General features: G+C 41.7%; 1 protein-coding gene across 7 annotated transcripts in view; it reads right to left on the reverse strand.

Moving 5' to 3' along the window:
- The window catches only part of PPM1H (protein phosphatase, Mg2+/Mn2+ dependent 1H), a 261,613-nt gene that overhangs the window by 101,500 nt on the left and 146,407 nt on the right, over nucleotides 1-13,706 (reverse strand). For all 7 annotated transcript variants that reach the window (XM_039865886.1, XM_039865885.1, XM_039865883.1 and 4 more), the window contains exon 5: nucleotides 11,861-11,945. In XM_039865886.1, the coding sequence (XP_039721820.1) occupies nucleotides 11,861-11,945 (85 nt within the window). The remainder of the gene's footprint in view (nucleotides 1-11,860; nucleotides 11,946-13,706) is intronic.

Here is a 13,706-nt window from a genome sequence, read left to right on the forward strand (position 1 = left end):
GCAGGGGCGGTCTCACCTCTCGCTCTGAGGATGAGCAGGCTTAAATACTGTGACATCTGTAGCGCCATCACATGCAGAGCCTTGCAGGGTCTCAACAAGCTGCTTGCTTTTCCCATAACAATAGGCTACTATATTTCATCGATTCTAAGATTTCCTTTATTACTTGCACCATTATTTTATTATCTCTAAGACAGGGAGAAATAAAAGCTGTGAATTAAATATATACAATGCTTTCTTACCACTTCAAATTTTTATTTTACTTTTTGAAAGGGCTCCTTTAGACTTACATGAATTTTTATTATCTGTTGTGTATATTTAAAAAGGAATGTATAAATGAAGTCTATTGGCTAAAGTTTCCTAAAACTTTTTTACATTTAGAATCCAGCAGCTCTCAATAGTTTTCAACTCTGAATCATCCATGTGCATGATTTTCCACATACTAGTGGCCTGTGTTCCATGCGAGCATTGGTTAATGCAGAATTTCTTAAATAATCCACAAAAGAACCACAAGCCTCAAAGCCAGGAGTGCAAAGTTCTTAAATCGGCTTTGCAACTATCTAGAGCCAGCTTACTCCTGACTCCCGCTTCAGGAATGTGGCTGAACAAGTTTGATTCACATCTCTCCAAGTACCTCCACAGGGCTAGTTGGATTTAAAGAGGCTTAAAGATTGCTTCATTTTTGTCTGCAGGATTTTATTTCAAGAAGCTGGACATCCATCCCGCAAGTTTGGTGCTGCTCTTTTGATGCCTGCACATGCCCAGGAGATGACATCCGTGTCATGCCTGCCACCTGGCAGACAGCAACAATCAGTTGTAAAATATCCCAATTCAGATATGTCAGAAGATGAAAAACAGTATCTTAGCTCTGAGGAAATATTGTAATATTCATCCCCCATTGGTACTGATGTCACCCCCTCAGATTTTTCTATTTTTATAGTTATTTTTCTTTTTCTTTTGCTAATTGCTACAACACATTCCACATATTGCATGACACATTTTTTTTGGTCACAATCATGCCCACCAAAGAATCTATGTTTATTCCATGTGTGCCTATGACATATTTTTACTGTTTTTTTTTTAAAACCATCATCCACGTCCTAATGACAGGCCTCCTTCTTACCAACACTTTCCATACTCATCATGACTGTTACATTTGTCAGACCTGATGGAATTACTGCTGTTAAAGAAAAAAACAACTCAAGAACTAAGTATAAGAAGAGCAAATGGGTGGTTGATTAATGAAAATGAGATGCAAAAATATAACAGGACACATATCTGCTGGTTTTCAGAGGGAAGTGCACTTCTGCTCATTAGTGTATCTTTTTTTGTGCACTACTTACTAAAGTTTGTATATATGGTTTTAGTTTGGGATGTTATATCAAAATACCACAGATTGGAGGGTTTAAATAACAAAAATTTATTTCTCACAGTTCTGGGGCCTGGGAAGTCCAAGATCAAGGTGCCAGCAGACTGGCTGCCTGGAAAGGGCCATCTTTCTGGCTTGCAGATGGCCACCTTCTCACTGCAACCTCACATGGCCATCCTTTCTGATCTCATGCGGAGATAAATCAAGCTCTCCCTGTCTCTTCTTATCAGGACACTAATCCAAACAGATCAGAATCCTACTCTCATGACCTCATTTAACCTTACTTCTCTAAAGGCCCTATCTCCAAATTCAGCACATTGGGAGTTAGGACTTTAACATATAAATAGGGCTTATATATGTACATACACTCAAAATCATCGAAATATTATTAAATGTAACGAGTTTTCTTTTTAATTTACCTATACTCACGAATATTTCTAGCTCTGAACATGGATTACTTTTGTTTAAAAAGAAACACTAAAAATTAATTCTCAAGAACACAGTTTTTAAACTGGATTTTAGAAAATTGTTGAGAGGAACTTCACTGGTCTCTTCTTATTCCAGTCATCTGAGGGAATGCTAAAGTCACCGGGAAGCAGGCTTGGTTCCAACAATGCAGGGGTCGCCGAAGCCCGCTGCTCCCCGAAGCTCGCTGCTTCCCAACAGGCCATCACAGAACCATCTCCTTTTCAGAAGCAGAGTTGTCCAACAACTTGGGAACTCAGAAACTTCTTCTCAGGGCCTGTTTGGCATTCAAGCGGCTTACCTGGTTGGCGTTGCTTTGTTAGTGGTCTGCCCCCACGGGAAGCAACGCCCAGTCAGCATTCTGGAATCCTGAATATCAAAAGTGACCTTCCTTCTAATTCAACGTAAGCAACATACCCAAAGTTTAAAGTCTGTAAAATGTGAGAGCAGGAATTTGTTAGGTTCCTTCCAGCCACAAACCCCAATGATTTCCTGACTCCAAATTTATAAGATTCATGGGTAATTTTAGCATGTTTTACTCCACTGCTCATACCTGGGCAGCTCGTAAATGTATACACATGACTACTACACTCCTTCCCAAGGCACATTTTGTAGGGATGCTGGCCTATTAAAAATATGTGAACCTTAACAGAATGAAGTCCCAAAATGGAGCAAGTACACATTAAGATTTCATGTCCAACTTCAAAATAAAAATTCTGGATGCTCTCCTAAATATTCCTTATTTGTCTGCTATGCTGGACATATTTTATCTTCTTCTCTTTGATGATGCTATTTGGATATATGTAGTATGTTAGAAACATCTGCATGGTGATGCAAGTAATACCAGCTATACTTAAATACGTTCGTTATTTTTAAAACCTTAGCTACGCTCTAGGGCCTGGCATAGCACTTAACACAGTAAGCCTCTAAATAAGTATTTGCTGAAAGAATGAATATAGAACATCCCGACCTGCTTTACACAATTGCTTTTAGTGATTTTTAAACTTCACACACACAAAAAATACAATACAGCTTTCAATCTTTCAAAAAAGTTAAAACCAAGGTCTAGAGCACATAGAAACAATCTTGGAAACAAGTTACCATCTTTTATATTTAGTTAACTTTTTCTAATTTGATTCCTTCTTGTAAAACCATATGTATGTAGGCAGGTAGGTAAAGATACACTATTTAAAACCCCATGATATTTCGCAATCTTAAGAATTTCTAAATAATGTTATGTCACTTGTCTACTTAATAAGTATGTCAACTAGAAACCTAGAAATATATTTTGTACTAAGATCTAATTTAAAGTGTGCTGCTTGCCCTGTGTGGAAAAAAAAAATGGTCTGCTTTTCATATAGCCATTTTTATCCTAAAATTTGAGGCTTTCCCTCAGGAAAACATAACAGAATGCTCTTAACTCAGGGGAGAGTGGTGGAGGTACACCTGTCATTCATGTGCATGCCACAAATGGCACCTGAGACTGGGCGGAGAAGCTCGGTAACGACAGCCCTTGCAAAACCGAAGACAGGTCACTAAGAGCCTTCTAAGGACTCCGGAGAGCACATGTTTGCTAAAAAGAGGGTAGGACATACCTTTGTTACTTACTTAGTGTCTAGGCAGCTAATGAGAACAAACTTCCAGACACGGTCCTGTCTGGCCAGGGACAAGAGGAAGAGACACCTAACCCGTCATGCCAAGAAATGGCAGGACACCGAGGATGGCGTAGGAGGATCTGACATCATCTTCTGAATACTCTCCTCTCTAGTCCTGGGCAGAAGTCAGCTTCCGGGGAAGGGGAGGGAGATGAGCACCGCACTGGGAAGAAATATAACCATCTCATCCCAGTGAGAGTCTATGAGCAACAGTAGGGAAACAAGTCTGAAGACGAGAGATCTTCTGGAACCTTCCAGGAATCCTCTCACAAGAGCAGAGTGGGTGGATAAAGCGAACCCAGGTCTGGCTGGCTCCAGAGCACATGGACCTGAGCTCCACCCTCCTGGACTGGGGAAGAACTGAGAGCACGTTGGCAAGGCAGGGAGAATGAGGGTGTAGAAACAGGAACCGGATCCCAAAGAGTGATATGTATGTAGAGGTTATGAAAGGAGACAGTACCAGGCTTCCTGCAGACACTGAGATGGTGGGTCCTGAGGTTACTTAAAAGTACATGTTGGGGGACATGAAATGCTTCCTTCATTTAAAATAATTTCCTTTTGCTGCCTGTGGTCAGCGTGCCAATGAGTGGTGTCAGCCAATAAGGAGACTATCCCAGGTTTCAGGGTATCCAGCCAAAGGCATTCATGCAACTAACACATGAGTTCCAGTGTGTGCCAGGTACCAGAGGCTAGGAATTCAAAGGATAAAAAAAGAGGCCCTTCTGCTCAGAGCTCACGCACTAGTGGGGAAGACAAAGGAAGGCTTATGAGTAGAAATGGAGATAGTCCCAGAGGCTAAGGGACAAAGAGTAGGGTATTCACTGGCTGGGGTCAGAGAAAATCTGAAAGGGGTCTTAACAGCTGGTCATGCAAGAGCAGAGGCAAGGAAGTGAGAAGAGGCCAGGTGTGCGGCTCCTAGGAGAGAACAGAGCAGGGCAGAGAAGTGGCAGGAGTGTGGCTTCCTAGGGAACCTGTCCTGCCACTTCACCTTGGGCTCCTACAGGACACCAAGGAGAACCCCTTCTGCAAAGGATAATGTACAGTTAAATAAAGTGAAAGTATTTTTTATATAAAAACTTTAAAACAAAGTATAATATACCTACGCAAAATATTCATATCATATGTGTATAGGTCAATGACTTTTTACAAATTGAACACATCCATGTAACTGGTACCCGGTTCAAGAAATAGAACATTACCAGTACTCTAGGGTCAGGAGCCCATTTAATCGCTGCCGCTCCCATCAAAGGAAGCACCATCCCAGCTTTCAGATTGGTTCTGCCCGTCTCTGTACTTCCCATGGAGTCCTACAGGCTGCCTCCTTCCCTGGGTGTTAAGCCTGTGAGATTCACCCATGTTGTTGTGTGTAGTTACAAGCTGTTCATTCTCGGTGCTGCACAGTGTTCCATCCTGTGACTCTGCCACGTTTATTTACCCATTCTACTCTCCATGGGCATTTGGTTACTTTCCAGTTTAGGCTACTACAAACAGTGCTGCTGGACACATTCTAGTCTCTCGGTAGACATGTGTACACACCTAGGGGAGGAACTGATGGGCCGTGAGATGCTCAGCTTTAGGAGTCACTGCCAAACTCCTTTTCAAAGTAGTTGCTCCAATGGCCATTCCCATCAGAATATGGAAAGTGAAAATACTCATGTGTTAAATGGGAGGGCAGATTCCGCAACAGGAAATATTTTAGAAAGTCCTCTAACTAGAAAACTTATATCTGAATTAATTTTTAAAATGTTCGGACCTCTTGATATGTGAAAAGAAGTTATCAAAATGAGGATTTTCAGTGTTTAACACAAATCTTAAAAAAAAAATCTCTCCTCTTTTTTGCCTTTAAGCGGAGAAAAACCCTCATTAGATTATATGAGAGGAGAACTGGAAACCTTACATTTCAAGAGGATTTATCATGATAGAAAGTCTTAGGTCACATATGAAATGAAATTAATAACGTCAGCCAAACCACTGGTAATCACCAATGGTCAAATGAGATGGCTCCTCCAGAGCCAAGGCTGGATGCCTGATTTACAGGGTAAGAATAGAATACTTCGGTTTGGGTTTAAAAAAAAAAAAAAATGAAGGAAAAATGTGAAATGGCTAAGATCAAAATATGCATGGGTTGGAGTCTTTCATAAAGAATTCTCTAGTATTAATTTGTCCTGAAAAGTCTTAAAATAACAAGAACCGAGCTTGTATATATTAAGCTATTATAGAACTGAATATTGATGAAATTCTGTCGGGTTTATGTGGATGTCAAGGAAGGTTCACATTTAAATTTCTACATGGGACTATACTGATCGACCAGAGAGAAGTATGTCCCTAAAATAACTTTAAAATTGTAAAATTTATATCTTGTGATAAAGGAGTCACATGGAATCTGGTATGCAAATGGACATATTAAACAAAATTGCCTAGATTTGTCAACTCTACAACAGTTTAATGTATAGAATAAGGGGTAAAAAGTATTCATTTACATAAAACACGTAAGGTTTCCATATCCATTTGCCTAATGCTTTTTCTTCCTAAATTAAAATGTGGGGGAAAGGCATTCGTTTGAAGAGAACAACTCATGTCAGCAAAAAGGATATGCCTGCATATCTTCAATCTCTTTGCATATGCAAATGAAATTTAGAAATTTTATAAAAGGCCGCCAAAGTGGTCCCAATGGCAGGATGGCCATGAAACAGCTCTTCCTATACAGTTAGATTTGAAAACTAAGAGATTTTATTTTGTCTCTGTTCTAGGTACTGTTATAAGCACATTATAAATATTAACTCATTAATCCTCATACCAATCCTGTGAGGGTGCTGTAATTACCCTATTTCACAAATGAAGCAACTGAAACTTCATTTGTGAAACAGATAGTTAAGAGTTTGCTCTAATAAACCTCGTTGAGTCCTTCCTATGTACCTCTCTCATAGCATACTTAACTTTAATATATTTAATACAGTTAAAGGATGCATGACATTATCTTGCTTCTTTACACCAAGATCAATTCTTAAGGGACCCTACAGACAGATGGCTCTGGCTTTATGTGCTCAACTTTTTTCAGAACGTTGGGTTGGGGGACAGAGCTTTAGAGAATCTAAAGATTATATACGTATAGCGACTGTGCAGTAAGACTAATTTTTTAAAGAAGAAAATTTAGGGATACATTCTCATGATTATTTTGTTCAGCTGTATGGAATCCATTTTCTTAGATCTACATAGTAGGTTTATAATGCCTCAATATCAAGTCTGACTCCTCCCACCTGGAATAAACAAAATATCCATTTATATTCATTTTCAAAATCAAGGCTCTGGAAGTGGTGAGGTTCCATTATAAGAGCTAATGTGTTTTAGAATCTTCCCCAACTGCTGAGCAGCACTCCCAAGAGAGCCAAATATGAGTCCCGCCTCTAAAGCCCTGGACTGTGCCATTCAGCGCTCTGAAAATCTCCTGGCTTCTTCATGACATCTGTGTGATCAATGGAAGCTATAGTAAGTACTAAAAATGTCAACCGCTTTAGCCTGCCATTTTTCAATTAGAAATTTTGAAACTCGCTTGCAGTTTTGTGAAAGGGGGTTAAGTGGGGATGGGAAAGAATTTTTCTATGACTCAATCATCAGCCAAAGCAGAATGGTGGTGAAGTTGCCTCCTCATGACTAAAGCCAGACTTCCAGACCTAACAACCTGCTCTCAAGGTTAAGTGTGATGTCCAGGCGGCGGGTCAGTCACTTTTACTCACTAGCACACTTGACCCACCTGATTATAAATGGCCTCTGGTCTTAAAAGCAGGTTCAGGCTCACAGAATATACTTTTTAGAAGATAATTCTTGAGCATGAAAAACCCTAGAGAGCCCAAAAACACAATCCTAGCCTCCTGAAACCTTTCCAAGCCCAGTAAGAGAGAAACGGCAGGCAAATAGACCCAGACTCAATGGAGAGGCTGGGAGCAGTTCCAAGGACACAGCAAGAAATCATCTCAGATAATGCTGCACTTGTGTGTATCAAATGTGTATTTGAAACCCACTTTCATCTCTGCTGTATATTGTCCTTGATGAAAAACAGCTGCAGAGTTGGATTATCTACAAGGATAGAAGTATATTATTTGAAGGTCTGATGATAACAGCACATCTTAATGTAATAAAATCAGAGTTTATAAATATGTCTAGGCAGAATGGAAGGGAAGCCATCACCCTCACACCTACGGGCTATAGAAGTTCCCCTGAGGAAGATCCATTTCTGGCTGTCGCCTGAAGTAATATCCGGCGATATCCCGGAGGCCACAGCATCAGAGCACTAAACTCTACTGAGAATCGCCCACGAACCAGACCGCATTCCCTCCTATCTGGGCCTTGACTCCATCAAAACATGCTACTTAGCTTGGTGGACTCCCTTAAATATTTTATTTCAATCACCCTGGAGACAGTAAAAAAAAAAACAAAAACAAAAACAAAAAACCTCAGTGACAGAAGAAGGCAACGTATTCATGGCTGTGGGATTGTCAGCTCTCCCTAGCTGCTGGGGCAGACGTGCACAGCCCGACCCCTTCATCACACACCTGCCTCATTCTGTGTGAACACGTTAAATCCTCGAGCCTGCTTGATTAATCACTCTGCCCAGGAACCTACGGAACAAAGTTCACATTACCCAGAGAGCTGCATGAAGGGGCCTCCAAGGTCAGGATGCAAGGCCAAACAAAATGAACGTGCCTGCCATATCCATCATCCTGTAATCTGCTTCCAGTTCTATAATCCCCAAGCATCCAGACTGTGCATACCAAGAACATTCCTCGTCCACACAGATCAAAATGGTTCATGTATAAAGGGCTCTCAACCCTCCCTACCTCCAAGAAAATCACTAGCTATTTCTATACGTCGAACAGCCCTGGGACTGCAGACAGCTACCCAAATCAAGTCTCTAAGGCCCTGGAAGTTTTAATAATTCTATCATAAAGGATTCTTCACACATCAAAAAATATGATTTGACCTAAGAATAAAGAATACATTGTTAACTTTTCAGCTATGTACTAACTTGTTTAAATTGTGTAAAGGACACTACAACTATCATTGCACCAAACTGTTTCACAATTAGTTCAAGGGAACTGCTTTCAAAAACTGAACTGATAAAATTAGATGCACTCAAAAATATAAGGTATATACTGTACTTAATATTACCACGAGATTACTTCTCATTTCAATTTCAGAACATATAGAGAATATGTCAGGGGAAGTATTCCTATACCTTTCACTCAGGAGAAGAGGAGATTCAGAGATACTGTGTAAGGGGCTCGAGTCACGCAGCTGATGCTGGGGCTGAATAAGAGAAGCCCACATCACACTTCTGTTTTCCTCTGATTGATATTCTTTTCAAGATTTTACACTATAAACCTCCTGATTCTCTCAAATACTTTACCATACAGATATCACCACGAGGTTATTTGATGCTATAGATCTCTCAAATTTTTTCAATATAATTCTCTAAAAATACTTCACAAAGATTCACATCATAGATCATGTGAATATTATCACTGGATTTGTCCATTTCAAAGCATACATTTCTAGACTCCGGACAGAATAGGAAGTTGGACAACCAAGATAATTTATGTTCCATTCATTTACACTCTTGTTAACTGGGGAGAAAAGTTTTAGTTATAAATTAGGGCAATCTATGTGACTTAGGAGTAAGAATTAGAAAGAATGGGGACAGTGTTCTCACCTTTTAAAAATTCAGACATTAGGCTCACTTTTGTGTCCACACTGATTATTCGAGAGTGATACCAAAATACACAATAATCTCAAGAATATTAGGAGTGATTCTTAAGTAAAAACAAAGAAAAAATATCATCGTGGTTTACAGACCACTAGGATTTGAAGTGGCAAGACTTTGATTCATCAAACAATAACCAAATGATTGCTGGGTGTCACAGAAGAATTCTGCATATATTATTTCATTTAATTTTTACACCTTCCTTCTGAGGTTTTCTATACCCATTACTGATGACGAAGCTGGGGATCATTGAAGGACCTTGTTGAAATCACACAGTTATGTGACAACACTGAGATCTGAAGCTACACGCATCTTACTCCAACCATCTCAAAATCGAGATATTCAGGGATCTGAAAAACGTCAGCATTCCCATCCCTCCTCAATGTCAATGATTTGAGCTCTCTGTACTATTCTTGTAACATGAAAATGCAAAATTATTTCAAAACTTTAAAAAAGTTAATCCATTATTAACCATTGCCTCTAGCAGGAAGACAGGAAATTGTTTTCACTAAGATGAGGAGGTAATGAAGACAGAATGCCATCGAGGCACGGGAGGCAAAGGCCTGGTGCCCACTGTGATAGGTTTTGGGGGAAGGTAGAGGGGAGAGTACTGTGTGGTCATGATCCAGACGTCAATATGAATACTGATTCATTCTTTCTTTCAGTCAACAAATCCCAATTCAGTATCTCCTCTGGGCTGGGTATTGGCAGTATGAGGTGACTACTAAGTAAGGGGCCTGCCCCCTAAGACTCAAGACAGAAGACAGAGATCGGAATACACAATAAAATACTATACACCGAAAGCCTCTACACAGTTCTGTGTGAGAACTGGGGACTGACACCTGGAGGCGTTAGGGGAACTAACCCCTGGAAGAAGTAACATTTGCGTTGGGTTCTCCAAGAATGAGGAGACGTTTTTCTGGCAGAGGAGAGAAGGGTCATTCAGGCGGAGCATACTCCCAAAGCCGTGGAGGTCGCGGAGATCGCAGTGTGTCCTGGAAAGGGAGGATGGTTCTCCGGGGCCGCAGCCTGGGATGCAGATGGAGGTGGGGCGACAGTGAGATGATGCTGGAGAGGCGGGTGGGAACCACGATTCTGGGTTTGCTGAGTGTGGCTCACATTCTGTGCCTTGTGGGGAGCCGAGGTACTCAGGGGAGTGACAAAGGCTGTGATTAGATCACTTGTGTGGTTTTGTGGAAGATGGACTGGAGAAAACCAGACAGGTGGCAAGGAGGCCAGTTGTTATGAACTCTACTTGGAAGACATCCTGGCAGCTTGAAGGTCCTCAGTGACCCTCTAACCTAGTTCTTCACTTTATAAGTGACAAATTGAGGTCTGGAAAGGTTAAGAGACCTGCACGAAGGTACTAACTGGAGAGTAACAGAGCTGGGACCAGAATGAAGACGTTCTGTGGTTGATGCAGGATCCCTTTCATCTGCCTAGACAGCTAAAGAAAATGAACAGCTCTCAAGTCTGGGCTCCTAGGTGTGGCTTCCAGTTTATCCGCTTGAAAAAAACAACAGGAGGGTTAGAAACCAATAGTCGTTAAAAGAGTGAAGAAATGTTTTCACACTGGTTCTACATTCCTGCTGTTTCATGTACCAGATAACTACCCAAGCAACACAGCGTAGTTATTGAGTAAAACAAACAAAAACACAGACGAGAGAACTGAGGGAAAGGATGCAGCTACCGTCTAAATTAACCAAAGTAATCAAATTCTGGAAGTTCACACATGCTGAAATTCAGAGACGTAAACAAAGTTATTTTTGTGTAGCCTAGATCAATTCTTTCCTAAGAGCAGAGGGTCTCTTATTGGGTCACTGATTTAGCTACGCTGTCTAAAAAGAAAGCCAGTCGGCAAGAAAACGTTTCATCCACAAAACAGCTATTCACACCAAAAGATTCCCCAAAGAGTCCCCACCAAAAGTAATCTAGGATGATGACCAAAGTCACTGAACTGAGATTCCAAGCGTAATGCCTGGAATAAAATTAAGTTTATTCTGTTTTCCCCAAAATTCAAATCTTTGAATGAAGCAAAAATTCTCAGGATCTGAAAAACCGAATAGCCCCGCTAGAGCCCTGTCATAATTTGACCCCAAAGAGAGCGATCTACACGGAGAATTTATTTTCAGGGTAGAAACAGATTTTCTGACACCTGCAACGCTCCCAAAGGGCCCTTGGGATTTCATATCTAAGCATGAAGTAAGTGGTGTGTCAGCAGGATCTCGGGGCTGCCATCCTTCTCACAATGTGACTCAGACTGAGCCCCTTTGTTTAAATTAAAATGAGTAGCAGGCCAAGGAAGAAGGTATCGGCATTCTCCAACCCCTCATTTCATATTGTATATACCAAACCATTAAAAGAAACAGAGCATGCTGTGTCTTCTATTGGTCACAGATGGGAGAAAATCAGCCACAATAATCAATTCACGGAGGTGGAGTGTGTCGTCACACACGGAGCCAGGATGTGTGATCCAGAAGGTGTGTGGGGGGAGTTAAGACCATATGTCGTCTGACTGCCGTGGGCCTGCTCCCCGTCAACAGCAACGAGCTCCTCCAAAACAGCTCCGACGCCGTCCCTGGCACCACGGCGCCTGCCAAACCTGCATGCTCTTACCAGGTACTGAAGTCGCTGGCGCTCAGTCTCGGGGGTGAATTCCGAAGACATGGGGACAATTTCTCCATTTCTGATGATTATTGCCCTGGAATGGTGAAAATGCATTGTCAGCCAAACTCACAGGGACCCTGATTCTGTGTTAACTCCACGGCTCGGTTCAGAACACACGAGAAATGCCCAAGAGATACTCTCTCTCCCCACCTGCCCGGCAAGGTTCACAGCTGCCAACTCCGATGCCTCACCACATCCTTGGGATCTGAACTTTAGGAATGTCACATTCTGGTGCACTTACGTTTTCTTTTTCTGCTAGCTGGAACTGTGCCTTAAACGCCCAGCACCGAGCATACTACTTGGCACATTATAGATGCTCAGTGAATAAATGGATGAATAGATGAATGATGCAACAGAGGCTCACTCTAGACGAGTGCTCTCCAATAGAACTTCCTGTGATAATGGGAATGTTTTAATCTGGGCCGTCCTATATGGCAGCCACAAATACTCAGTGTGGGTACAGAGCATTTGAATTGTGGTCAGTGCAGCTGAGAAATAAATTTTTTGGTCCAAGTTTAATTAATTCAGCTTTAAGTTTAAGCAGTCACAAGTGGCTAGTGTTTAATGTAGTCACCAGTACCGCTCTAGGGCCTTGTTACTCAAGGTTTCTGTGGGCCAGCAGCACTGGCCTCACCTGGGAGTCTGTTAGATATGCAGATTCTCAGGTGCTGCCCTGGATTTACGACATCAGAATCCACATTGTGGTAATAAGATCGCCAGGCGATTCATAGGCTCATCAAAACCTGAGAACGCCTGACTGAGTTTTTAGCATAACATCCTGGGTCCAGGAAAAACCACTCTCATCTCATTTTAAAGCTCAGGAAATTCACACACTCCCAAAAATGTGCCTAAGAGCTATTGCCGACTCAAGGACTTTTGAGGGAACAGACTTCCCCAGAGCAGATGTCTACAGGAGAGACTGCAGGATTGAAAACAGTGGAGCAACCTTTCTGAGGCCTATTTCTGGTGGGTCTCCTATTCTTAGACCTTCTTGTTCTTAAGTGGTTTCTGACAGACACTTTTCAGCTATTGATCAGTTGTGGTGGAAGGTTGCCATTTCTATGACAAATGGAAGCGGCTTGGAGAATTGCAGTCTACCTAAACCCAAAAGCTCCCTGGTAGCAGGGAGCCAGAGACCTGAGACCTGACACACTCCTCTGCGAAGACCCACAAACACTGGAAGTGCCTCTGAAGAGCTCGGCTCTGGGCAATGCCTCCTTTACTCCAGGGGAGGCTGTATTCTTTGTACCAAAAAGCCCCTGGCACCCCTCCCTCCCACTGCAGAGGCAGTCCCTGACTTAGAATCAATCCCTATAAATGGCTGCAGCTGTCGTGACCCCTCCCCCAACTCTTTACCACTTGTGCCCAGTTGCTGCTGCCATAGAAACCGGTGGAGGGGGGCAGGCAAGAGAAGAGATGACAACAAAAATCTTGGGGGCTTTAGAACATTTTCAGTCTAGGAGAAAATCAGTGAAAACTGTGAGAAACTGGTAACATTTAGGGGAGCTGACTCTGTGAAGAGGATATCTCCTGCTTCAAAATTTGTATCACTTCTTCTATTATGCCACCAAAAATGGGACAAATTAAAGATTCCTTTTTATAAACCCAGAGCCACCTGTAAAATGTAATCACAGCCCCCACCTCCAAGAAAGGTGATATCCACCATTCACAAATCAATGTGAGTTAACTCAAATTGTCTTTGTCCTATTTATCAGCTGAGAATAACTACAATAAGGGAGTAGGGGTTTTGATAGACAATGGAGAAACTTAAAAGGAAGGTCTAGGTTCAGGCCTA

Source organism: Pteropus medius, unplaced genomic scaffold (assembly GCF_902729225.1).
Source record: "Pteropus medius unplaced genomic scaffold, Ma_sr-lr_union100, whole genome shotgun sequence".
NCBI lineage: Eukaryota > Metazoa > Chordata > Mammalia > Chiroptera > Pteropodidae > Pteropus > Pteropus medius.